This window comes from Bacillus rossius, chromosome 13, assembly GCF_032445375.1.
Source record: "Bacillus rossius redtenbacheri isolate Brsri chromosome 13, Brsri_v3, whole genome shotgun sequence".
NCBI classification, from domain to species: Eukaryota; Metazoa; Arthropoda; class Insecta; order Phasmatodea; family Bacillidae; genus Bacillus; species Bacillus rossius.
In genome coordinates this window covers 1,338,765-1,363,402 of record NC_086340.1, presented here as the reverse complement: position 1 = coordinate 1,363,402, position 24,638 = coordinate 1,338,765, and the positions used below count along the sequence as shown (strand labels likewise).

Below are 24,638 nucleotides of genomic sequence, written 5' to 3'. Positions count from 1 at the left end.
TTCATTTCTGCTGATAATGCTGTATAAACAAGTGAGAAAATCCCGCGTTTTCTGGATGCAATTAAAAAATAGAGATCAACAACACAGTCATTCGTTGACAGTAGACAATCGGTTTTAGAGCTAAACACACTTTTCAGCAACTACCGTGTAACCGCACACTTTCGCGTTTGTAAACGTGTTTACTTAAACATGTTCACCTGAAGTAGTTCAGGGTCCCATGTAACCGCACCCTGAGAGTCAGGGAACACTGACCTGGCGAGACGCGGTGTCCATGCCGGCCGTCAGAGCGCAGCACCAGGCACTCCCGAGGCGGGCCATGGCGGGGCGACTACTGTTGCGCCAGCCAGCGCCTCCGCGCGATACGCCACGCGGCGCAGGGCGACAAGCGGCTAACCGCCGGGCGGCGTTGCCACGCAGCGCGGTCTTTCACACGCGGGGGGAATTGGCAGGCCGACTAGTTTTTTACTACGTGAAATCATATAACTACGAGCATATATTTTTTTTCGCGAAAAGATTTTGAGTCTAGCAGAGAGTTAAAACACATTGGCATCCTTTGGGTTTCGCAGTTGGGTGAGTTTTTTTTTCAGGTGCATGCCAAATTTTATAAAACCAATCACAGTTATTCAGTGCGAACGCAAACGCGTCCTGAATGGCTCGGTTAAGTAAGGCAATGGTTCCTCTTGCAGACACGGCCGCCAATTACAAGGAAGAAACCGCTGGCGCAGGCATACTTTATTGCAGTCTAGTGGGCGGTCGGATATTTTTGTGAAAAATTCCTGTCCCTACCTACAACAAGTAATGCATGCAAATTTGATTTGAAGACATTTACAATTAATTATTGAAGGGTCTGATACCATAGTAAACCAAGTAACCATATATTTTTTGGAGGTGGGGGGTTCAATTTCAAACCTAAATCCCTAAATTAAAAAAAAAGAACCTACAACAATTGCATTTCTGGCTACAGACACCTAAGTTTTGCATCATGATATTTCTAAGAAATGTAGTCCTTCGTAACGTTTATGGTAAATTATGAACCTTCAGTAGAGCAATAGCTCCTCATTAGCTTAGTCAATTACAAAAAGGCAGTTCTTGCCGAAAATACGTAGCAAATAATTAACACAACTTTTGGAAAACATTAACACGGTGTGTCAAAACCTTAAATAATAAATCCTTTTCGGCACAGCCTACAGGCGCCGGTAGATTTCGAAGAACCTATTTCTTCTTGAAATGTTTTTTGAAGCTTCTATAAACTCCTGAAACATTTAAAGAACTTATAACATTCTGTATGTTCTTCAAAGTTAAAAAAAATGTTCGATCAAACATTTTCTCATAGTCCATGCAGCGAAAATATTTTGAATGTGTTTTAACTCAATGCATTCAGCATTAGAACGATTTTCATACTATGCCTACTAAGGTAGAAACATAAACAATTATTTGCACTAATACGTAGTCTTAAAAAAAATTTCTTTGGGCCAAGGATAAGATAATATTAAGTTGGTTTTAAATAAATTCGAATGAATTTGAAGCTACAGAAATTTTGATAATTTTTTTTTTTAATTTCACCCCCGTTTTAACGGTAATAGTTCGTTTTATTAAAATTGTTTCAGCGAAATGTTTTTAAATAAAGTTTAGGATGTTTACAATAAATTAAAACAGATTTGATAGTAATTACTTTTATTTTCTTTCAAGCCTTGATATTTTCGCCTTTTCGCGATAAACAGAACGATGTCGCGCCGCCAGGTGCCCGGTGCGTCTGGCAACGCCGCGGCCGAGTGCCAGGTGCTGTGAAGCGTGGGGGAGGGAGGGGGTGTCGCGTGAAGGACGCGGGACCGCACGCAGCAGCGACTGAGCGAGCAGTAACTCCAGGGCGACCTTCGCACGCACCGCAGCCCAGCTTCCGGCGCGTAAACCACACAAGGTCACCGCCGGCGGGAGTGCTTTTTGCGCGTTAACTTTCCGAGGCGCTAAGGGCGACGCCGACACGTGCTTCAAGCGACCAGTCGCCCCTATTCGCACGCGGGGGATCCTTACACCACTGGTAATTGTATTATACGGTATGACGAAGTTCAGTGCACACGTCTCGTAGGTGTTCAATAAACAGCGAGGTGAAAATGCGCCACCACACGACGACATGAGTTAGTTGTGTAACAGACTGGTACCAGCTCACCAACAGCGCTCATGATGCCATCTGTGTTTTCGGTAAGTCACGATTCCAGATTAGATTATTTAATGTTAATGCTAGTACTATACAATAAATTACAGGTTATGTGTATGGCCATGAATTTTTCGCGAACATATTTCCAGATCAGCTGTGTGTTAAAACACTGTCTGTGTTTAGTGGTTGGCTGGGTTTATTTAAGGTCTTTGTCTACTTATAGCACATCCAGTGCGGAAGCAAATGCGTCTTAAATGGACCCACCAAACTGGGCAATGGCTTCTTTTGCAAATGGCAGCCAATTACAAGGGAACATTCGCTAGCGCTGGTATACTTTTGCAGTCTAGTGAGAGATCAGATCTTTTTGTGAAAAATACATGCCTCTAGTTATGTGTAAGTTAGGGTATTCAAATTAAAAAATAACAACTGAAAATTCAGTTTCTAGTACCGTTAATATGTATGATACAAGACTGTTCGGTGTGACCGTATAAGTGCAAGCGGAACAAACATGACGCCAAATAGCATTGCAGCTCTTCCTGATCGTTACACTTTTCGTAAAACTCCGAACGTTACACATTTTTTCGTACGCTCTGGTGTGATCGCCTCGTTTAACCTACCGGATGCAAAGAAGCTTCAGTTCAAAAAATAAATAACGAATGCGCTATATCCGAGGGACGCTGGTTGGTGCCTGCGTGACGAAGAGAATGCCCTAATGCATGCGGGCTCGTGATTCCCCCCCCCTCCCCCCCTGCCCTCCTTCGCCCAGCCTGCCGCACTTCCTTCCGTCTGCTATGGACCGATTCCCACAGCACCGTAGTTTCCCATCCGGCCGTGTGCAAGAGCGGCCCACGTCACCCTTCTGCTATTCCGACCCGTCAGGAATACACAAGGAATACACACCTGGGAAGTTCACGTCGTCATTTGTAGAGGGGTTGGAATTCATGCAATTACACTCTAGAACTGAGTTATAATTGGCCCATATGTAGAGTCGCTATTATTATGATTGAAGTTATACTTATTTAGGCGCGTTATGAAAAAATGATGAGAGTGAAATTAACAGGTTGAAGCTGCCCGCTAAATCGATAATAAAGTCTCTAAAAAAAGCTACCAACAAAATAGAAATAGAATCTCTATTAGTCGCGCATGTTGGCACGCTCGTCGCCTCTGATCACTGTTTTCATATTTATCATATTTATCCACATGTTTCTAGTTTCTACATTCACAACACGTGTTTTAGTTTCATACAAGTGCGAATTATATATGTGCTAATAAATTATATTCGGTAGTGTTTTAAATTGAATATTTTGATTAATATTTTTTACTATTAGTAAATATTAGTAAAAAAATTGTGCTTATATACTTTTTCAAGTGCTCCAATATAATTGAGGTTAACTATCCGTATGTATTATTTATTAATATAAATTAAAATTATATTATTTATTATAATTAATACTAAATATTATTAAATTATTAATGTTAAATATTTATTATTGGTTATTTAATATTTACAAAATAAAATAAATAAATTTAATAAAACATTTAATAAAAAAATTGTGCTCAAAGTTAATTCGAACATAAAATTAAAATATTAATTTTTAATATTTATTATTAAATTGAATAAATAATAAATATTTTAAAAATAAATGAACAAATTTAATGAAAACTTTTTGATAAAAATTTAAAGTGTTAATTAAATTAAGAAAATAATAAATATTTTAAAAATGAATAAACTTAAATTAAATTTGTGAATTTATTATTAAATTTACTTATTTTCTTTTAAAATATTAAATAATCAATAAAAAATTTAAAATTAAGAATCTTATGATATTTAGTACAAATTATGTCATATATATGCATTATTCTCTAAAAAAAAAAATTCAAATATAAACTGAACTTTATTGACTGTTGACTATCGTTTTCCAGCGCTTTGATTATTTTTGTAATTAATTATTTGCATGCAATTAAAAACTATTTTTTAATGATGCCAAAGAAATTTTTTATTTTTATTTTTATTAAGTAGCACAATAGAAGTAAAACACATATATGCACATCTGCTTTTCGTTGATGAATGGACAGTGCCCTTGACGACTTTGAGACACTTATAAACAAGGGAAACACGTGGTTACCTAGTCACGTGTTATTCGCCAAAAGATGTCACCTTGTTACTAACCAGTAACATTCTAAGGAAACCTTATCTGATTGTTTATAGACAATTTGAGTCTAGCCTGGAGTGAAAAGAATTCGTAAAATAATCGTGGCTCTATTTACATATTCCTGCAAACAAAATGTTTCAATACCCTTAGTAGATGTTGTTACAATAATGTTTTTTCGTACATTGGTTTTGTTATGAAAGTACCTTGAATATCTATTTCTTCTTAAGGAACGGGTAATTCAGTTGTAACAGGTATAAAACGGGCTGTGTTTGTGGATTTGCTGACAGCAGTGGCGTAGCCAGGATTTGTGTATGGGGGGTGTTAAGAAGCATGCGCCCCCCCCCCCCCCCCGCCGTATTAAAGCGGGGGGTCGGGGGGTCCTCCCCCGGGAAAATTTGGATTTTAAGGTGTAAAATAGTGCTATTTTAGCAGTTTTGGGTACTTAAATTTAAATATTGTAAGTATTGTAATTTATTAATTTTAATATGAAATTTGTTTGAGTGATGAATAAGAAATTAATTAAAGATTTGGTGCTAAGGGGGGGGTTCGAACCCCTAAAATCCCCCCCTGGCTACGCCACTGGCTGACAGGCATGACTGGCGGCAGTCGAGTCCAAACTGTTCAAATTAGCTGAAACGTTCTGCAGTAAGTGTGAATACATACTATTGGGTTTTATTGCGTAGACTTATCATTACGAAGCTTGCAAAAAGTAATTTAGTAACGCGGAGAATTCTCTAAAATGTTGCTCTCAAAGCTTGGGTAAGATAAGATCACGTGGATATCATAGCAAACAAAAGAAGCACTTCTATAATTTTTAGCCTTTTATCTCTTCGCAGATTTTCCAAACCCGGTGGCAGACGAATTAAGCACGCTTTCTTTGATGCGATGATTTTCTTTTGCAATTAAAATATAAAACTATTCCTGCCAGAGGAATGTATAGTGCGGGCCTGAAGTCTGGCGAGCTGTCAGCATCGTGGCGATGACGGGAAGGGGGGGGGGGGTGGAGGGGAAGTAGGGGAGGGCATACGTGTAAGTGGAGGGCGGCCAAGGAGGTTGAGGAAATTTTTTACACTCGGCATTTCTCTGCGAGTGCTATACCCGTTCAAAATATGTCGATACTTGGATACACGCACGGCGTCATCACAATGATTGATGTGTAACGTTTGCGTGTTTCCGCAGGACCCCGCCTGCTGGTAGGCTCTGCCGGTCCAGGCAACGCGCTTCCATCCAACCGTATAGTCCACATCGCAAGACTTTTGGCCCGCACTATTCACATTGTACTTGATTAAATGATTTTCCTATTTGTATCCAGGTTTGATTTAAAATTTATTAACGTTACATTTTATGTATTATATATTAACAGCCAGTTTTTGTTACCTAGACTACATCAAAATTAAATGTGAATTAATTGTAGAAGGAGGATAATGAATTAAATAAGAATAAATAATTAATATGACACTACAGCACAGAATACAATAGTCAGCGTACCTAATGTAAGCTTGGGTTGTGAAACCCCTACCATCGTTATGATTAGCACATATCTACATACAGACAGGAGAAGATTAAAAAAAAATCGTGGGTAGGTGGTAGAGGAGCAAAAATTTCCATTGTCCTGAATGATATTTAGTTTGAAAACTATTAGTAAATTTTAATATGTGTATATTGGAAAACCAAATTATTATATTCTCAGTTAAAACACAAAGAAAATAGTATATACATAATATCGCAAGACTCATTTAGAAAATCAGACTTCGATCACAAGCTCAAAGTAAACACATGTTACAGCCATCAGCATGATTGTTCTTTCAATCCCTAAGTCCTCCATTAATACACACAAGAGTATAATCTTTGAATATATATACTGTATAGAAGTTGCCAGCCCAGGTTAAAATTTCTAATATGGTTTTGAGGTAGTTGGTTAATTCACCGCTGCAATCGCCACCATCTCTAGGGCATCGACTTGTGGTGGTCCCTAGCGGACAAGTGTCGAACTCTTCAAACACCCCTTCCCCCTCCCGTTGAACGACCTTGAGCTGCAGTGAATGATAGGTGGGGGGTGCGGGGAATGACAGCGGGCGACAGGGCTGCGCTCTAACGTGTAAATAACAACTAAGACGATACAGGGCGTTACGGCAGCGCACTGCAGCGGTGAAGTTCCCAAGCTGCTCATCATACGCTTCTGAAAAACGTAGAGTAAATCCTATCCACTCGCGACTTCTATACAGTATATATATTCAAAGGTATAATTGAGATAGCAAAGGTTGGTTCAGTTGTACCCGTACTGCGGCGACTCACCGCATCGCTGGGCCGTCTCCGCGGGTGTCGAGGAGTCGTGGTCCTCCAGGTGTTCGGACTCCTCGTCCTCTGCAAACAGACAAGCAACGAACCAGTAGTGACACGTCTGTTCGACAGCAGGGCGATAAACAAAGCCGTGGTCCGCAGCAGTGATGGTCACCTGGCCGCGACATCTTGCAATATGGCCCGCATACCTGGACACTCGCGCGTGTCTTCAGAGCTTCAGGAAGATATCCGAGTGGAGTCTGTCATTTCAGAAGACGCTGACGTCGGATAAACAGTTCTGTTAGTGTATTTCGTATTCAAAATGTATTATCAGAAGAATGAAAATGGCTAAAACACGTGTTTTCACGATATTTCTAGGTCATGAAACATCCGGTACAGTTTCTTGAAAGCACTCAAGGGTCTTGCATTACAACTTTATCTTCATTTTTCCGCCATAGAATGTTATGGTTACCACACAAATCTTATAGTAACTCTATGCACGACGAGAAAACTGCGTGACAGTTCGCAGCCTAGCTTGCGCCTAGAAGTGATACCGCGCTAGAAGCACTAGCGAGCGTCGCACTTATCATTCTACCTTAATAACACAATTACAACCATAACTAAGAGGGCCCTCAGTAGCAAGGCCTGGACATTAGTGCAATCTTACCAACTGTGACATTGTTAAGAAAAACTGCAAAGACACTGTGATTGTTATCTTTAAAAGATTTGTGCAATGGGAGTGCATGACTTGATGTAAGTTTTTGGACATACGCCATTGCTAAGAATTCTTAGCAATGGCGTATGTCCAAAAACTTACATCAAGTGACACTGTGATTATCGCTTTGATGCGAATAAAATGAAAATGAACCGTTCTATTCTTTGCCAAATAAAAAATAACTAGTTTTAACAAAGCAGTAGTGAGTAAAAGTAGGTTCGGACAAAGGCTTCTTAAAGTGGTGCAGAGTGGTGCAAGTCAAAGGCAATGACAAGCCGTAATCTTGGATGTAGATGACCTAGACCTCGAACAAAAAAAAATACGTTTTTGTACTTCATAAATTACATATAATGCTTAATAAACCTAAAATTTTCAAGAGAAAATTTCCCATTTCGAGGAAGGATAACCGCTTTATTCTCCAAAATGTCCGCATCTCAAATATTCCTGGACGAGGCTTGAACCGACGCCCAAAATGAATGAGCGAATGGAAGAAAGAATGCCGTTACTGTAGTATTCCCTAGAAATGTTCTCTGTCTAAACAGTCCTGGAAGATGTATGAACCGTCACCCCAATTGATTGAGCGACTGAAAAAAGGGGTCGTTGTTACTTTTTTCTGGCGGCATATTTACTTAAGTATTTTTCGAATATGAGATCCGAATAAATGCTAAGGCGTGTTACTAGAGACATTTATTTTTATAAATTATCGCTCAAACGCTTTTTTTTATATAGATCGGATTATTACACTTTGTTTTTAATATAATTATACTGTATACATTTTTTCCTTGCCTTGACGCGATTTCTGACTTACGCACTGTCTTTGTTTCGGTGTGCTCTGTTGCCAGATATACATACAACATTCTTAGACACAACTTTGTATGTAATGAAAAATTTTAAAAATTTTTCTGAACATTGTATTTTGTAAATTAAAATTTGATATGAGAAATATGTAAATAATTTTTGCTGTTGTATATCACGCGCATCATGTCATAAAACAAACACGTGTATGTGTAACTTCTAAGGAGATTTAATTGAAAAATGCCATCTTGGTTTCAGCATTTTTGTCAAACCTTTTTCATATCATTTAACATTAAAAAGTTTTGCTTTTTTTTATCATAGCACACAATTCTATGGAATGCCTTATTAATAGCAAATATTGCAATAGGGACAGTATGGGAAACGTGTAAGAAATATGCGAGACAAGTGATGTCCGCTATCGGGGCGACGTGGAATGTACCCACGTTTTTTTTTACATTGTGTTTTAACTGCGTGAGACTAGTTGCAGTAGTGGCATATAGTGGCGTGGAGTGGGGGAAAAAAAAGCTAGAAATCAATGCAGAAATTTGTCTCGTTCTTCTCCAATGCCAATGACTAATAATACTGTCAACAGACACTATTATATGGCGTAAGAAAATCAACAAATAAAAAGTTTAGGAAACATTAAAACTTTTTATAAGTAACGATGGTATACAGAATTAGACTTTCAAAGTTGACGAGCCGGGTAGTATCAAGCTGGCAACAATGGTCGCAATGGAAGCGTGAGACCACGTAGACGTATGTTGACGTCACAGTCCGGCACGGCCGGGGCTGGGGCAGGAGACACGGAGACACTGCAGTGGCGCGAACAGCAAGCGGGCAGGGAGTCCTGGGAGAGGATATCAGGTCCTGCCGCGGGGGAGGTGGCAGAGGCTGGTAAACCAGCCAGTATATTAGGAAGCGCGAGGGGAGAACCCAATTTCTGGATCGCCGTCTGAGGGACTCGCGGCTTCATTTCCTGCGCAGGAGAGCCGGCTACTCGCTCCTGCAGGTCGGGGCAGGTCGGGGCAGGTCGGGGCAGACCTGTCGCACTTCCTGGCCGATCGCTCGGACCGCCGCCTCTCGGCTGACGATCAAGAGATGACGACAGTTTCATCCGCCATGTTGGTTTTATGATACCTTCTACATTTTTAAATTTCATTAAAGTTCACAGAGAATATTACCGTTAATGTATTATTTTAAGTATTTTCCCTTTCCTAAAATTACAGTTAAGAAACGAAAAACTTAAGACAGAAAAACTCATCGCCCCTCAGTGTATTAATAAATGTTTTTTTTCTTCCGTAAACAGAACCCATTCTGATTTTCTGAGCAAATTTCAAAACTCTGCAAACCGTATGTGCCCAGGTAGGCGGCTATATATGCGGAGAAGAGCATGGCAGAATTCACAAATAGACTATTTATTCTCGCTCGACAGACGCCAGAATTAAACTGGCCGCCACACTTCAGGCCAGATGAATCTGCTCTATTTCCTCTGCCCAGCACGCGTTCCGCGCGTCTGTCTGTCAGTTGGCTGCACTGCGAGCTCCCTAGCCGGACTGTCGTGCAGCACAACACTGGCGAGCTGCCGTGGTGCAATGGCGTGGGTCCAAATAACTGCATTTAATCATCCCATATGTTGCTCAATATTTGAAAAAAAGATAAAACATTGTCTCATATTCCAAGCAGCGAAAATGTTTCTGAGTTTTTTTATAACTCAATGCATCCAGCCCTGAATAGCGTAGAAAGAATGTAATATTATGACTACTTAGGTAGTTATGAATTTTTTTCGACCTTCAGACACATTACGTAGAGGAATAAAAATTTGTTTTGAAGGAAGATTGAAGATAATATTAGAATGGTTTAAAATATATTCGAACGGAATTGATAGTAAGGAGGTATTGATTTTTTTTTTTTTTCATTTCGACCCCTGTTATAACTGTAACAGTTAGTTTTATCAAAAATTTGTTTCAGCTAAAGTTTTTTTTTTATAATTTTAAAATTTTACAAAAAAAATTATAAAGGATTTGATAGAATATTTTCTAAATAAGTCACGATTTTTTTTTGTCTTTTAACCCTTGTTATTTCCAACCCTAGCAGTAATGGTTTATTACATAAAAATGTTCTTAAGACAAACATTAGGGTATCGACAATATTTAAAAAGTTTAAAATAAATAGGAACGGATTAGAGGGTGTGCAAGCTATAGAAGTTTTATTTATTTTTTATGTATACCCCTGTTTTTTCAACCCAATGAAGTAATGGTTCATTTTATCAAAAAAATTTGTCAAAGTTTGAGATTATTTTTATAAAATTTATAATAAAAATTTATAATTAATTATTATAGATTTTACAGGTTGCCTAATAAGGAAATTAAGGGTTCTTTTGGCCTTAAACCTCTATTTATTTCACCCTTAGCAGCAATGGTTCGTTGTATCAAAAATTGTTTTAGACAAAAAAAAAGATAATATTTATTAGGTTTACAAACATATTGAACAGACTTGATTGTGTACCTACTTACTAACGGAGTTCTTAAATTTTTGGACTTTAAACCCCTGTTATTTTCCACTCCTTGCAGTAATGGTTGGTCGTATGAAAAGTTATTCGACGCAGTACTTAAAGTAACGAGCAGCTGATACGCTGCGTCCCTGTCTCTTGTCTCTTGCACTGAATAGCAAGTGCAATGTTTCTCTGTCGCGCACAGTTTTAAATTTCAACAACCGCAAGTCTTGACCAAATGTACTTAGACAACCTAATACCATCGTGTTTATAATAAATTATCTTTATTTTGATATATTTCAATAAGAAAACAGATTAGTATAAATATATAGTATCCACTCACCTGTTAATACCTGACAACCCTGTAGTAGAGACCAGACAAAGACAACCAAACATTTTCTTGTTCCTTATGCTTCGTACTCTCAATCAATATTTATTTCGTTTGGTTGACAAATAAGTGAAGTTAAGAAAACATGTATTACATTAATTATAATTAAGGGTAGCCTTGACTTAATTTAATCAGTCAACCTATTCGCGTTATGTTTGTTCATATATTATGATAACTAAAATATATTTTTCATTTGGTAAACAGATGAGTGAAGGTCAACCTTAGTCAACGTTTAGGTTCGCTAATATCGCAGTGGCTATGGGAAAACACAGCAGGTACAGTGGACAAATCTAATTAATTTCAAAAGTTCTACGCACAAAGTAATGTATATTGTCAAAATATCAGTATAATTTGGGACACCGACCATTAAAGAATGTTTAACTTGCTCTCGACTAGTATATCAGGGTTGCTATTTACACAGTCTCTCTTTTCAGACCACTGGCTTTACAAACTGCGTTGGACTGACTTTGCACTAAAGACAAAATTTTTAATTTATCACTAAGAGTCAAAACAATATAGTATTTTATCAGACATATTCTTATGATTTTTATTCTTAAGATTCATAAATTAGGTAAATTTTGGTCTAGAAGATTTCAAATTAAACTGTAGATTAAGTGACGTCAGAACATAACTGCCGTTAACAATATAATCTACGGCTTACCTAAACTGCCGATTATTCTTTTACTTAAATTCACTCGTAAAAAAGATATCGTTAGATAACTATCTATATGTACTGTTACGATTTAATATTGTGGGGGAAAACTGGGTTCATAAGGGATAGACCAAATAGGTTTTTTTCAGTTTTTTTTTCATTACTAATATTTACATTCATAATAAATAACTGTATTTAAATATTTTGTGGACACAAAACGTATTTAATAATAAAAAATGTATATGGACAAATAAAAATAACTTTGAAGGTACTATACGAAGTAATTTATTAGTGGAAAATGTTCACGTCACGAAAAAGTCACTAAGTAAACCTTAAAAAATGATTATATGAGTATATTACACATTTTTTGGTATATATATAATTGTTTTAGTGAATTGCGAATAAGCGAAGTGTATAATTTGAGTAACTGTAATGAAACATTCGCAATCAGGCATCTATGTAGTGCGGTTGCTGGTGATATCTCTGCTGCGAATTAAGATTAATGGCGCCGGTTGCAGGGCAGCCCCCTTGCAATTCTCTCTCCAGTTCTTTCGCTGCGTGATTAATCGCAGGCCGCTACAGACGATACGCCCTTTACTTCTCGTTGTATTCGCATCTTGCGATTCCGTATCTGTAAAGAAAAAGAAACTAAAAAAAAGCAGTAAGACGTAACTTTCGCGCACCAAGCGAATTTCGTAAGTTTTGAAGTGCTGCATTGTTCAGCGTGAAGCAGGAATGTTTTACATGGCGGCAATTATTCATTATTAAGCTTTTAACTTTAGCGGACAGCCTCCGACGAAATATATTAATGTAATATTATGTATAACGCTATATTTTAGCCCGTAGCTATTCTTAACATTCTTAAAATTTCACTTGAGCGAGCAAAGAACTTGACATGTTAATAATACAACCAATTGCTTGTGGGTAGCAGTCTGCCTGAAGATGGCAGCTTCAATGTCAACCGCAACGTCGGCGTGCCCTTCGCCTTCGACACGGCTGCAACCCACAAGCCAAGAAACAATATTTATCCTTCTTATAAAAGACTGCAAGAAGTACTTATTTATTACACTTCGTGCGTCAACTAATAATTTTCTAGAACCAAACAATATTCCTTCCTCTCTTCTTTCCATAGACAAAACACACTGCTCTATTTCTTCATTTTGACAAGTATTCTTAAGGATCGATCCTCCACATTACTTCAGTCTTCACCATATCTCCGTTATCTCTTATACTTTTCTTTAAATTTTATATCTTAGATTTGGAATCTTTCATCTCTATTTCTCTTTACATTTCTTTCCTTCAACTCTTCAAGTCAGTGAACATTCCTCTCTTACACGATGTCCGTACCAACTATTCTTCTCTCGTGACTTTTCGTAAAAGTTTTTTTTTGTACTACTCTTTTTGATCTTCATAGTTTTTCAACCTAACTTCTAGGCCGTCTATTTCCTTCTTTTTACAAATCCACAGTCTGAAAGCTCTTATTCTCTCATACCCTTCCGAGAGTGCAAGTACATTTCTTCTTATTTTCATAATATATCGCAAAGATTTTTTAAACCTCATTTGAGTTAAGAATGCCTGCCTATTATATGGTTAATTAACTTCCAAAATACTTAAAACTAATAACTTTTTCACTTCTTTTCCAGTTTTTTTCAACCAGGTTTGTTAGTCATTCGTCAAAACTATTGGGTGTAGGGATATGTAATTTTTTTCATTACAAAAAAAGTTTGCAAACTGTAAGAAAAGAGTGAGTTCAGGAATATATATAATTTTGATCATGTTAGAACTTACCTATAAATTTGATTATTTACTTGTCATTCAGTTTGTTAACTTTAAGAGCGCTACAATAACAAGAATTCACTATAATGGCGTTTACTACACGGAACTTTTGAAACCAGTGCGTTAACGGTATGAATGACAGATATTTTAAAAAATCACTACTTTAAACATTAATTTCCTAACTTATTATTGTAATTTTCACTATATGGAATATATTTGCCACAAAATATTGGTCTGAAGGTTTAATCGGAAGTAAGTATTCTCATTCACACTGTTTGGGTGTTGCTAAAATTGTCTAAATTTGTTACGGCTACCAAAAACCTCGATAAATACTGCTGCATAAAAAATAATACCATGGCCACTAAGGGTTGACTATTCGTAGCATTTTGAAATGATGACGAGGCGTTAAGAACAACTCTTTTATTAATTCACTTTGCTTCCCAAAGATTTAAGGCAGCCACCCAACTACCAGTAGTTTGGCTCAGAAATGGAAGAAGGCGCTGATGAAGCTGACTCTCGATGACGGCTGTGGTGGCAACACTGCGCCGTGCTGGAGCACGTCAAGTGACGTGAGTCGAGGCAGAGCGGGCTCCTAACTGCGGGCTAATTGGCGCAGCGCCGGAGGGAGGGGGGGGGGGGAGAAGCTAACGAATGGCTGCAATTAGCCGCGACCCAAGACACGCGTCACAATGGGGTCGCCGTCCGTGTTACGCGCTCACCGGGTCGTTCCGTTAATGCGTTAGCGCGCACCGTGTGCACATACGCGTTTACGAAATACACAGTTCTCATTGCTTCAGATCATTTCAATATATTACACCTCACTTGAATGAACAGGGAGTCTACAAACAAACTGTGAACCAATTTCAGCATTTTTTCAGGACCTTTAAGTAAAATGTGCTGTCTACTCTTTATAACACATTAATTATAGTATTACATTAAACATATTCAAATTATAAGAAATTGATAAATAATTTCGCAGACACGTGCCCATTTTAATGTTACAATTTCGACGTGTTTTAAGTGGGCAATCTCTAACTATTAAATTTAAATTTTACACTAGAAACTTGCCTGAGGCATCAAAATACAAAAGAAAAGTTAACAAAACGCTGCTGAAAATTACTTTCGTGAATTCCGGCAAAGTCACTGTTCATCCAGAATTTATTCGTGACTTTTGTGACTTGTCCTCCAGTTCGTTATTTTTTCGTGACATTTGAAGTTTTCATAACCTGCAGACACCCTGATCTCAGGACTGGAGGTAGCAGACCATCAGCTACGAGTTTCCCCTGGACGCTTCTGCTGCGACCTTGTGAGATGATAGTAGCTGTCACTGTCCCCTGCGATGACAGTCCCCACGACTTTCTAGGAGCAGTCTCATTTACACGAGGTATTTATTAAACAACACACTCTCAACTCACTACTCACATACTAACTGCTCATAATGTCCAAGATTGTGAGCCCAAAGTAAAAAGGTCAGTAGCAGCTTTGAATATATATTCAAAGGTAGCAGAGAAACAACGAACTTTAAGGAGAACACACAAGTGAATGTTAGCTGGCATACAAAAGAAGTGAAATTGTTATTTTTGTTGGTGCTTCTTTTAATACTAGAGCAATTCCAAAACTATTCCAATACAAATTTCTTCTCGTGGTTGTATAGCTCATATTTTGCAATTACCTTCAATCTATTTAAAATTAAATACCCATACAAATACTCTTAGCATTAAATTCCAATGACACATAGATTTAATACAATCAACATTTATCACTTAGCGAACCGTTCACGTCTACTATTATAACTCGTAAACCTGTTATGTATAATGAAGTTAAAAATGATAATAACAAAAAAATAAACAAAATTATAACATTATATAAAACTACCAAAGTTTATATAATTTTGTTCTTAGTTTTTTTAGTACGTTTCTAAATATTTCAAATCAAGTTTTTCATTTATATTTATTGGTGTGGGCTACAATTTATTTCTAACCATGGCCAGCGGAAAAGCGGCAGTTAAAAAAAAGGTCCTACTCATGCCCCGCTGTTTGATACGGCCGCTAAGCGCCGTAATCCTTAGCCACAGTTAATTTACACACAAAAACTAGAATTGTTTAAAATATATTCGAACGAAATTGATAGTAAGGAGGTATTGATTTTTTATTTCATTTCGACCCCTGTTATAACGGTAACAGTTCGTTTTATCAAAAATTGTTTCAGCCAAAGTTTTTTTTATAATTTTAAATTTTTACAAAAAAATAAAACGGATTTGATAGAATATTTTCTAAATAAGTCACGATTTTTTTTGTCTTTTAACCCTTGTTATTTCCAACCCTAGCAGTAATGGTTTGTTACATATACGTGCAAGTATTTACTTGCACGTAAAATTCACTTAAACTTGGGTGCATAAATGCGCCCTCGGGAACGTCTTGCTGAAAGTTTTACAAGAAGTGGGCGGGAAATATCCGACCAAAGAGTATAAATAGGGAAGGTTTTTTGAAGAAAAAAAATCGCTAAAACTCATTATATGATGAATATTAATTACATCCATTCGAACGTATTATAACTCGTAGGAGTAATATCAAAAACTTTTGTTTAAAATTTTTTTTTGATACGACCAACCATAACTGCAAGGGGTGGGAAAAAAAAAGTTTGGAGGCCAAAAACAATCATAAATCTGTTCGTAGGCATATCACTGAATTTGTTCAAAGCGTTTGTAAATTTTATAACTTTTATCTACAAACTTTTGCTTGAAAACATTTTTGATAATACAAACCATTATTGCATGGGTTTGAAACAACCTGGTGTTGGATTAAGAAAAATAAAACTACCCTATCATGTACACTATCGAATCCATACAAGCATTAGTGATTTCGAAGTACCTATTTATTCTGGAAATTATTTTGGTAACTTCTATAAGCTTCTGGAAATTTTTAAGAACTTAATGTAAATAACATATTTATTTTCTTCAATATTACAAAAGGATCGATTAAATATTTGCTCATTTTACTTTCAGTGAAAAAAATTAAGTATATTTTAACTCAGTGTATCCAGCATTGAAATAGCTTAGAACGAATTTCATATGATATGCCAAATGAGGTAATTATTTAATTGTTTAACCTTCAAACACTATTGTTCATCCCTTGCAATAATAACGTGATCATGTAAAAATTTGCATTGCACAAAGGTTTGAGATAATATTAAGATGGTTTAAAATAAATTTGAACGAATTTGATTTCTTTTAAATTCGAACTGTTGTTTTTACGGTAATAATTCGTTACATCAAAAAATTGTTTTAGATGAAGTTTAGGATTTAAAAAAATAAATTATAACGGATATGATAGTACATATATTAAAAAGAAGTATTTTTTTTTACTTTCAAATTTTATTTCCACACTTTGCAGTAATGGTTGGCTAGTTAAAAAAAATATTGTATCCGTAGTTTGAGACAATATTAAGAAAGGTAAACAGAATAAATAGGTGGGTACTTCGGAATGTACCTGCGCCTGTAGGCACGGTGTACCCGCACCGCACTTCGGCCGGCTTGCCAGAGCCGCGTGTCTCACTGCCCGTCAGGCGGCCTGAACAGTCATCTGCGGCAATCTAGAGAGTGGCATCAACTTGGTGGGAAGCGACCAAACAAGCTGGATGTTACGAAGAGCGGGCACACCTTCAGATGTCTTCCGAGTTGATGTTGGAATATCAAAGAGTAAATATTGTAGGTAACAGGCTTGTAGTCACCATTTAATATTTTAGTCAATAGAAACATTTTCTTTGTGATTCAGCAAAACTGTGTTTTCCTGATAATAACATTTGGTTGTCACTACACTTCTGCGAATCATTGAAATTTTACTGGAAAAACTGTTTAATCGGTCACTTATGAATCTGCATGGAGCATTTTTAGTTTTCGAGTGCAATTTCAAGTTTCTTGCATACTACAAAACTATTTTATCGTTAAAATTTTATTCGTAATTTTTCCAAATATTATTACGTGAATTTCTGAATCGTGTAAATGATAAAAAAAACGCCTAAACGAGTGTATGGCAATTATTTTGTAACCCTTCAGTAAACAAGTGCGCGGAGTTACGGAACGATCTTCACGGGTCTGCTCGTGGCTCGTGTAAGTAACGGAATGCACCTAGCACGACCGTGCTTGGTTCTGGGGACATGTGGGTCAGGGGAGGCCGCAGTTCCTTGGTGGCACCAAGTACTTATTTCTGTATTTTGGCTAGATTTAATGTTAGCTTAAAAGAGCAAAAAAAAAAACATTACGTTATTTAAGGAATATCAGTATAGACATGTTCATACAATACTGCTATGTTTGGCATAACTACAGCGTCGTAAAGCACTATGCCATTATACTTTATATATAAATAATATACATGTTCTCACACATCTAGCAATTATGGTAAATATGTAACGTTTTGTGACATTTTTTTTCCTAATCAGGCTACGTAGTAAGTCAATTAAAAAGTACTGCACGTAGACATTTAGTAGGCTTGTAGCACTAACACACAATTATCTTTGAAAGATTTGTGCAATGGGAGTGCATGACTTGATGTAGGCTTTTGGAAATACGCCATTGCTAAACACAGGTGCGACTGAGAAGGGGCTGGAAAAATGAGGGTATTTATCAGAAAATGGACTACATCTTGCTCAGCCAATGGCAGACAAGCTGACTCCTCATTGACTGTGCACTATGGAGTTAAAGCGGATTGGCAACAGCAATTTTTGCTTAATTTGTGTTTTTTTGTTGTCATTTGTGTTTTTTTTTGTAGTTTTCTTCTGCAGACATACATGTGCTAAGCAATGGCGTATGTCCAAAAGCCTACATCAAGTCACTAACACACAAGTTATATGTATGCGTATTGTCATTTGTCTTAACTGTTGTATATTTCTGAAAATTATTGTAAACAGGGAAAAGCGAAATCATAAAATTATAATAATAATAATTAAAATCCAGATCCATCGTATATTGTGCAACTGGATTGTGTGTGAAGCCAGAAGAGACCATAAGTTGTAATTATTCAACACCAGAAATAATTCTTACGAAGCTAGGTAAAATAAATAAGTAATACCTAAAAAATTCGACGTCACACATCCTGTTCCGACAAAGCAGAATGCCTCTGGAATGTCCTACGTCAGTCCTTCACCCAGACTTGAGGAGTCCAATCCACCTCTCTCCTCTCGCACATCCGTTCGCTCCCGGCTATCGTCCTTCAATTTCCTGCGCGAATCCTGCCGAAGGAACCAGTCCAATACGGCTGGAAGAGCAGGATGAAGTCCTATCCGCTGAGCACACGGCTAACCTGTGATCATATGTCCCGGAGGGACTTTATCTTCTTGCTTCCATAAGTCCATATGAAAACCAAGCGTTCTAATTTTTTTTTTAATTTTTATCTATAGCATTTATTCAACTATAAAATAGCAAATCCTGCCTGTTATTCCTGTTTCTGATTACAGGTATGATGAAAAACCATTATTTCACTTCCTTTAAAATGATAGTTTTTGGGCCACTGGAACAAAATATTTATTGTCAATACGTAGTTTCTAATTTGACCGAGCTACATATGTATTTAAGTTTCATTTCCTTTCTACAAAAATTTATTTAAGACATTTCAATATTATTTTACATGAATACATGGTGTTTAATAAATTGACACTACTAAGAATAATGTCGCAGAATTTCCAAGACTTTTGAATGGGACCGCTACTGCGTTACAAATTATTTCCATTGTTTACTTTATGTGTATCGTAATTTTATTTATTATGGTATGTTTGTTTAGAATTTTTGTGGCTGAAAGATATATGAAGTTTATACGCGGTAGTGTACTCTAAGCCGCGGGAAAGACATTTAATGCTATTCACTTCTATAATACATGGTAGTATGCTCGTACGTCTCACTGGCATACCACACACGAGTTTAAAGTTGATAAGCGCGGGATTTGATTCGGATCCCGGGACTGGACCTAGCGTAGACGGGAGTCACGTGGTAAGAATGACCCGGTGTCTCAGTGAACCGTGTCTCTTCCAGTCGATTCGACTCGGCTCTCGCCCTGACCGACTGGGTCACGGGTCACGGGTCTTCGTCCTCGGGGACACGGGTCACTTCCAGTAATTGATACAGGAAACACGTTTTACACAAAATTAAACAACAACCGTTACCGTGTATCATGTCACTGGTCTTGAGTACTTTTTTTTTTACCGTGACGTATGAAAACAATTTGCTACTTCATTACAAGAACAGCCTAGCAGATCTTTCGACGTGCCATTATCCCACCTGACAGCGATTCAAAACAAGACAAAGTTTTCCTTGATTCGTGAAGCGCGCTCTTGAAGCAGTCCACACGCATAGGTAACAAACAGCCCACACGCAAAGGTATTGAAGTTAGGAATGCAGGGGATATTTATCGGGACTACCACCAACTGAGCAGTGCAGTCAAAAAAGGGTGGAAATGCGGAACACGTTATATTCTATCATCACAACTCGTTAACCAATTCAAACACCTCGTGCCTTTGTGGCGTTAATTTCGAGTCAGGTGAAGGTAATGACTTCCATCTGCTACAACCCCCTCCCCCACATTTCACCCATCTTTTCTTCAGACTTTCACCTCTTACTGGTATTTGAAAAGACAGCTTTTTGCAAGACCCCTGAGAGCCAGCACTGCCAACACGGGAGAGCAAAATATGGCTCTAACTCGATTACGTCATTAATTCTGATTACATTCCTACGTGCAGCGCAAGAGAGAGAGAGAGAGAGAGAGATAGTAAGAGGAAAAAGAAAGGAGCAAATATAATTATGTGCATATTCGATTTCAGTGGCACCAAGGGAACGCAATCATCCGAGTGAAATAAACTGAATTTGCTTTGTTTAGTCAGGTATAAACAGAAACATAAGCATGAAATGAAACGCACTATATATTCGAATGGAGGTTGCATCAAGTGCCAAGTACTTGGAACATCTAGATATCTATACATTTAGCAGTGATAAATTTATGCATTAAGATGTCATGATCATATGATGATGACTATCGCATCTGTCTAGTCTAGAGTGTATTTTTGTGTTGGTGAGGCGGGATGATAAGTGTGACGTTCGCTGGTGCTTCTAACGCGGAATCGCCTCTAAACTTAAGGCTACTGTGGTCTGGCGCGCAGTCTTCTCGTCGTGCTTATGGCAAATATGAGACACCGGTAGTCTGAAAAAGAAAACAAATTTATTATTGGATCAAATATTTAAAAAAAATTAGATTTCAGGTAAAGAACTATATATATATATATATATATATATATATATATATATATATAGCATTGTGCTTTGAAGAATACACGATGGTTGTTATCCCGTATGCTTAATTAATGTTAATATATATTAGATGTGGATTAGTAACGGCTTACGAATGTATCATTTTCGGGAACAACTTACAGCAGAATGTTCAGTTACTATCAGTTCACTGATTCAGACCGAGAGTGTGATACAATGACGTGGCTGCAGGTCATTGAAACATCGGTGCGACTGGCATAATCCCTGCAGCACCCAGAAACAACCCTCGTGTGTGTTACTTGTCCGTAGTTCCGCCGTGCAGCCACTGAAAGCCGGAGAGGCCGTGGTTCGACGAGCCCCCGCCATATTGGATGTGCCACAGCTTCAAGTACATACTCTGTGTCACAGGACCCGGGAGACGCCATATTTGTTTCAACTCATTTTAAACCACGAACAGTAAGTTTCAGTTTCGAAATTTATGGCTTTGTAAAAGCATAGTGCATAATATAGTGAAATTTGTGAAGTGATAGTTTCTCTGTGAAGTAATATGCTTTTAGTATAAAACTTATTTTTTTTTGTTACGACTGTAATATTACTGTCAATAGACACTATTTTATAGTGTGTCCTCTGCCTTAACGAAGGATAATTTTCAAAATTAAAATACATATATTTATGGTTTAAAAGCTGACTACATCAATGTGTTATCTTTATGTTCTAACCCGTCCCCGTTTAACCTCGTCTGCCAAAGCACACATGGTGTGCACAGATTACAGTAAAAATAAATAAAAACTGCTTAAGATATCCGAGTGGTGACTGTTTACGAAAAGCGTTTAAGAATACACTGATAGCGGTTGAGTAGTTCAGTTTCCAGATTTAGTTTATTTAAATGCAAAATTAGAAGTTTTAATATGGCTAAAACGTGTTTTCAGAATAATATTTAGGCATTAAACATCCGGTACACATTTTTCATCTTTTCTCCTTCATATAACGCTATGGTTACAGCTCAAATTGCATAATTGCTCTATGCCCGATTAGAAGACTGCGCTATAGTTCAGAGCCTTGCGCTTAGAGGCGATACCACGCTAGGAGCATCAGCGAGCGACGCACTCATCAACCCGCCTCACCATCACAAATACATCCTGACTAGGCGGGACCCTTAACGGAGAACAAGACAGGTCAGTTTATCTGGCAGATGGTGTGGGTGTCGGGGTTCGCCATCTTGGATTGTAACGTAACAGTCGCCGTTTTGGAGACACTGACTTTCAAAATTGACTGAAAATACCCCAAAATTAACTTAGAAAATGTATGCTTTGAAAGAAATGTTCCAACCAAAAAATTCCAAATCCCCAAGACACCTCACAATAAAAAAAATGCAAGTCTCTGAAGTCATGACCTTGACCTATTTACGAGATGCTCAGTTGTGTGTAACGATGACGTGGCGAAACGCAGCTAAAGGAAAAGCACTTTCCTGCATCGCGGGTAACTGTCCGCACTGGCTGGCGAGTGAGAAACAAGGGTCGTCGCTGGAGCGAACACAGGTTGTTCTGCAGCCGTCTCTTCCTCACATTGTGTTAACATTTCCACTTTGATTCTGGCGAAATATCTCAGAGCATACTATTAAGGAAGTGGGATCCTAAATAAATATTCTTCTTATATTTAGACTTTCTGCACATGATTTTAAAAACAATAAGTACTTTTTTTAGTTGGAAAATGTTTAAAAATTCAAAGGAAATATAGTTGTAGTCCTTACATGTAGTGAAAGCATGGAAATGTGAGGTATACAATTTTGGATTAACCGTTTAGACATAACCACCGATTTAAAACTTTATTTTTAGTATATAATTCAAAAGTTAATAAAAATTAAGTTTTTTCCCAAAACCATAAAAACTTGAGTTTTTCAAGGTTTTGAGAAAACCTAACTTTTATTTATTTCATGATTTGTATACAAAAATATGACGAATTATACATTGAACAGTAAATCCGAAACTGTATACCGTATAATTTAATGCTTACAGTACTGACAAAATACTGCACTAGTACTAGGAATGACAAAATATTTTTGACGTGACGTCTAATAAATCGATGAACGGCGGCTGCACGCACGAAAAAGTGTCCCACTACGGATGTCCCACTACGGATGTTTCCTGTTTGCTCATTGTACGCATGCGTGGCATCTCTCTTCCACTCGATTGGAACAACCATCGATTTGACTTTTCAATCATATTTTCGTCGTTTGAATTATTAATATTATGTAATTTAACAATCGTCCACCGATTTTCAGCACAATCGGTACAGTTATTTAAAAGTAATGTTGAAAATGCAAATACGTTTTGAACCAACAATTGTGTTTTACAGTTAGACATAATAATTCAAATTACACCCAGGATCTTTTGCACAATGTTTTAAAAAATATTGTAACACATTATAAATAAGTTTGGTGTATTTGGGATGCGTATTTGTTATAAAATTGTGTTAATATTATTCCCCTACCGTGAACAAAATTTTTATATATAACATCTGAAACTACATTATTGAAGTATGGCCTCGTGGGTGTGTGGTTAGTGTAGCTAACTCTTAAATTAAAGGATGTGGTTCGAACGCGGCAACTGCGAAATTTTTTTTTTGTACTTGTAAAAATAAATACGGCGCACGCAACATTTCAAAAGTAATAAATATATTTGAATTAATGAATGCAAATAAAAGTAAATTTATTAATTCAATTGCAAATTTCATTTCACTCTTTGGTATCCATACAAAATAGTGATAATTCAATAAAAATGATTCAATTTTATTCATAAAAGTATGCAGAGGTAGATTTTATCATACAAAAGATAGAAAAATTAAAAAAAAAAAAATTTCTTCCTTAAAGAATATAAAATTTTGATGCCTAAATGGTTTGGTTGCAAAAACCTATTACGGCTCAGTCTCAGGCCGAATATGATATTTCCTTTTCTTCTGAATCAATCATTTCATCAATGTTTTGTTATGACGTTGTCACGTTAAACTATCGTCCGTAAACCGACTTTACAGACAACCAATTTTTTCTCATTAATCAACGACTTGTTTGGTAGGAAAACATTTTCATAAATGGTTATATTAGGAAATTATTTAAAATAATGTCCAAAAACACCAAATATTATAAGTAGAATGATTGAGGGTACTGCCCCTTGCCCTGCCTGTGTGGCGCACGAGAGACGAGGAATCACGATGTGGACGGGTGTCGGGCCCAGCTGACGCCCGCCGCCGCGGTGTTAAATCACGGCAGCTGTCTGGCGCATGCGCTAGCCCTCCTAGCCACGCCCCTCGTGACTGCACTCTGCCGGCACACTTGTGTCACACAGTAGCTCTATCGTACTATCGTGCTTGCTAGATTCATTCAAAGATCTGCAAAAACCCCGTTGTTAACTCGGAGAAAGGTTGGAATATTCATAACAACACAATTGTTTTGGTTTCCCATTTGACCACGAGTAGTTTTAACACGTCTCGAAGGACAAAAAAAAAGAATCACCGCCAAATTAAAATGACAAAGACCCAATCACATGCAACGCAAGCCATCCGCATGGTTAAAACGCGACAGCACGAGTAGCCTTATTTGGAGGGCCAGGTTTTTTTTCGCGTAAAGAATTTTAGACCAGCTTTGTGTTTAAACTTTGTAGAATTCCGCGTGTTTCGTGGTTGCTTGGATTTATTTCAGGTAGTACATGTCTATTGTCAACACACCAATCACAGCCATCCAGTGCGGAAGCAAACGCGTGCTGCATGGTCCGGCCAAATAGGACAATGGCTCATCTTGTTACAAGGCGCAGGCATGCCTAATTGCAGTCTAATGGGCAATCAGAAGAATACATTCGCCTGGTTACTTGTAGGCCAGACTGCAGAGTGCAGAGTTCAGCACCGCGAGTGTTGATGTGCGAGTAGTGCACTCTGCTACACCACTGTGACGCCAACACGGTGTAGCTGCAGGACGCCCTATCGGCGCCCCGA

The 24,638-nt window shown here is 37.5% G+C and overlaps 2 protein-coding genes across 3 annotated transcripts in view; one reads left to right on the top strand and one right to left on the bottom strand.

The window, feature by feature from the left end:
* The window catches only part of LOC134538575 (uncharacterized), a 170,500-nt gene that overhangs the window by 70,158 nt on the left and 75,704 nt on the right, over positions 1–24,638 (bottom strand). The window contains exon 3 of the mRNA XM_063379999.1: positions 6,604–6,672. Within this exon, the coding sequence (XP_063236069.1) occupies positions 6,604–6,672 (69 nt within the window). The remainder of the gene's footprint in view (positions 1–6,603; positions 6,673–24,638) is intronic.
* Positions 1,833–24,638, top strand: part of LOC134538080 (partner of bursicon) — a 157,458-nt gene continuing 134,652 nt past the window's right edge. The window contains exons 1-2 of one of the 2 annotated variants that reach the window (XM_063379079.1): positions 1,833–2,199; positions 20,964–21,110. The gene's annotated coding sequence lies outside the window, so the exon portion shown is untranslated. The remainder of the gene's footprint in view (positions 2,200–20,963; positions 21,111–24,638) is intronic. The other variant, XM_063379078.1, reaches the window with a different exon arrangement.